At 40.3% G+C, this 3354-nt stretch overlaps 1 protein-coding gene across 1 annotated transcript in view; it reads left to right on the top strand.

Moving 5' to 3' along the window:
- DLD (dihydrolipoamide dehydrogenase) overlaps positions 1 to 3354 on the top strand; it is a 27253-nt gene that overhangs the window by 13691 nt on the left and 10208 nt on the right. The window contains exon 8 of the mRNA XM_006161140.3: positions 408 to 509. Within this exon, the coding sequence (XP_006161202.1) occupies positions 408 to 509 (102 nt within the window). The remainder of the gene's footprint in view (positions 1 to 407; positions 510 to 3354) is intronic.

The following is a 3354-nucleotide window of genomic DNA, read 5'->3' as shown; positions in this document are numbered from 1 at the left end:
TTTTTTTTTTGCTATAGGTTGTGTGCATCTGCCAGAGAGATAGAGAGATAGAAAGTGAGAAATCATCCCCCCGGAGGAATGGCCATGCCATAGTCCCTTCTCCTCCATTCTCCTCTTGGGATATTGGGCATACATGCACACGAGCCTGGTGTGAGTTTTAAGCCACCAGGTCCACGACTGAACCACGGTCGACTACGTGGGAGTTTAGTGATGTAACCATTATGCCATGTGCTGGTCCCTAAAGCTAGTATGTTTAATGGGATTTAATGAATTGGGTATATGCATTTTATACCTTAACACAAGTAACTTAGTATGTTTAGTGATTTTACTGAGTGAGATTGCAGTTTTTAAATCACTAGTTTTTTACTAAATAATTTTAATTTTGTCTTCTGTTTTTCTTATTATAGATTGATGAAGATACAATAGTGTCATCTACAGGTGCTTTATCTTTAAAAAAAGTTCCAGAAAAAATGGTTGTTATTGGTGCAGGAGTAATAGGTGTAGAATTGGTAAGTGATATCTGTCTTGTGAGTTTGAAGTACTTAAAATGTCCCCTAATAGATTCTGTTATGTAGTAGGCCAATTGGCATTGAGTTTTGTTTAAACATGTCTAGTAATAGAGTTTAGTTTCTTTCAAGATAATCTATTTATATAGTCATTAGTCTTCAGAACATTCTACTTTAATTTACTTTCATATTTTCCCCATTCCTCTTTCCTAGAAGTTGTCTTAATTCTTTTTTAATCTGACAGCCCTTCAGATATTTGAAGAGAGCTCTCATTCTGCACAAATTGCATTCCAGATGAAAAACATAATACTTACTATGACATAATACTTACCGTGATGTACAAGATCTGCTTCTTCCCTCTTGCTTCTTTCTTCTTCTTCTTATTTTTTTTTTTTCTTTTTGAGAGGTTTTTGCTATAGGGTGTGTGCACTTGCCAGATTGACAAGAGACATACAGAAAGCGAGGAATTACCCTCCAGGGGGAATGGCCACACCACAGTCCCTTGTCCTCCATTCTCCTCTCGGGATCTTGGGCACCCACGCACATGGGCCTCACGTGAGTTTAAGCCACCGGGTCCGGGACTTAAACTGTGGTCAGCCACATGGGAGTCCAGCAACATAGCCATTACGCCAACTGGTGGTCCCCCTCTTGCTTCTTTCTTATCTCAGTCCTTTTTTGTTTTGGGTTTTTGGTATAGGGTGCATGTGCTCTCCAGAGAGAGATAGAATGAGACAGTGAGAAGGAAAGTGGGAAATCACCCCCCAGGGGAAAATGCCATGCTGCATTCCTTTCTCTTCCATTCTCCTCCTGGGACTTTGGGCATGTATGCACATAGGCCCAGCATGATTTTCAGCCCGCCAGGCATGAGACCTGAACCGCAGTCGGCCATGTGAGAGTCCAGTGCCTTAACCACCATGCCACCTGCTGGCGCTCTCAATTCTTAGTTTTAGAATGTCAAACTGCTTGGAGTTCTCTGAGTACCATGCTATTTCATTTCTTCTGCCTGCTCTGTTCTCCCTTCTTATCTACCTGGCAAATTTGCTTATTTCCAGTGACCTTTTCTCTCCACTTTAGGTATCCAAAGGCATGGTATTTTGTAAAAATTAAGAATTACTCTACTTCTGAAATTAAAATTCAGACATTTTAGTCACTAACTACAACCTCTTTTCTTCCCTTATTCAGTTATTGCTAGTATACTTTTATTTCTAACTTTTTAGGTTTTCTAGTCCATAAATCCCTCTATATTTTTGCCATCTGCTCTTTCCTGTCCTGACTGCTTTCTTGATGAACTTAGATTCCATAGTCCATCACATTATCTTCTCCCTTACAGGAGGCCTTGAGGAGTTCCTTAATCTTATTGTCCTGTGATACCTGCTTCGTAAAACTCTAGTCCTAGTTGAATTTAGCTGTCTATTTTTTTTTTAATAATTCTTTCTTTAATTTTGTTTATCATTATTATTTTTTTTAATTTGCTTCTGGGCACATGTACTCACCAGAGAGAGACAGAGAGAGTGAGAAGCAAGTCACCAAGTCTAAGACTCAAACTATGGTTGGCTATGTGGGAATCCAGTGCCCCAATCATTATGCCACTTGGTGACCCCTAGCTGTTTATCATTTTAATATTCTCGGACTTTCACCTGCAGAAAAACACCCTGTAGAGGCCAGCATGTTGGTAGGGTTGCTGGACCCCCACATGGCCGAGTGTGGTTTGAGTCCTGGACCCTGGTGCCTTGCTTTCCTACTTTCCATCTCTCTCTGGTCAAATTAAAAAATAATAATAATAAATAAACATTAAATAATTGTTAAAAAAAGAAAAAGAAAAGAAATTGTTAGGAAAAAAAAAACACCACCCTGCAGATGGGTGCCTGTATTAATTCTTGGTCACAGACTTCAGTAGGAGCCTTAGTTTTGCCTATAGTCCCATTGCTTTCCTAGCAGCTACATTATCCTGGTCTCTGCAGTGGCTGTTTTCTTTTTCACTTGTCTTAAACCTATGCCAGTATACTATGTTCTCCTGCCCAAAGGACCTTGTCTCCTACATAGCACGTAAAAAAGTAGCTCCCTTATCCCAGATTTGAATTTTTTTGACCACATGGTGCATGTGCACGGTAGAGGGGTGGGGAGAGAAAGTGAGAAATCATTCCCCCGGGGTAATGGCCATGTTGTAAATCTCTCTCTTATTTTTCCTCTTGGGATTTTGGGCATGCATGCACACATGCTCAGTGTCATTTTCAAGCCGCTGGGTCCACTACTTAAACCGCGATTGTCCACGTAAGAATCCAGTGCCCAACAATCCTATCACCTGCTAGTCCCTGAACATGTTTTTTAACTGTTGGGAACACCTGTCCTTTTGATCTGCGGAAAGGCTGTTTTCCTAATCCCAGTTTAGTTCTCTGTGTTAGTGCATCATCTCCTGCCTTCTCAGGGACTTGGTTTTGTGATTGTTATTCTTTCTTGTAGTTTTCAGTCTTTAAACTTTTTTTTAACTTCTGTTTTCTTCTGTTGACAGTTAAACGTGTCCCTGTATAGGCCCCTATGTGCCATACACACATGCTTAGATGCGCTCAGATACATGCTAGTGTACACATAAATAGGCCTTCTGATTTAATGTCCCTCTTCAATTACTAATTTTCCTCACCTTCTGCTCACAGCCACACTTGTTGAAAGAGTCGTCTATGTGCTATTTTATCAACTCCCCTTCACTCCTCATCCCATGGCTTCTTGTGCCATTGAATTGCTCTCAGTAAGGACATGAATAGATTTATTGCTTGATTCTGTGAACTGTTTTCATCACTACTTTATTTGGAAGCAGTCAGTGTTGCTTCTTTTCTTGCCTTTGAAACTCTTT

Source organism: Tupaia chinensis, unplaced genomic scaffold, assembly GCF_000334495.1.
Source record: "Tupaia chinensis unplaced genomic scaffold, TupChi_1.0 Scaffold138322_1, whole genome shotgun sequence".
NCBI classification, from domain to species: Eukaryota; Metazoa; Chordata; class Mammalia; order Scandentia; family Tupaiidae; genus Tupaia; species Tupaia belangeri.
The sequence above is the reverse complement of the archived record's forward strand: the minus strand, read 5'-3'. Positions and strand labels throughout refer to the sequence as shown.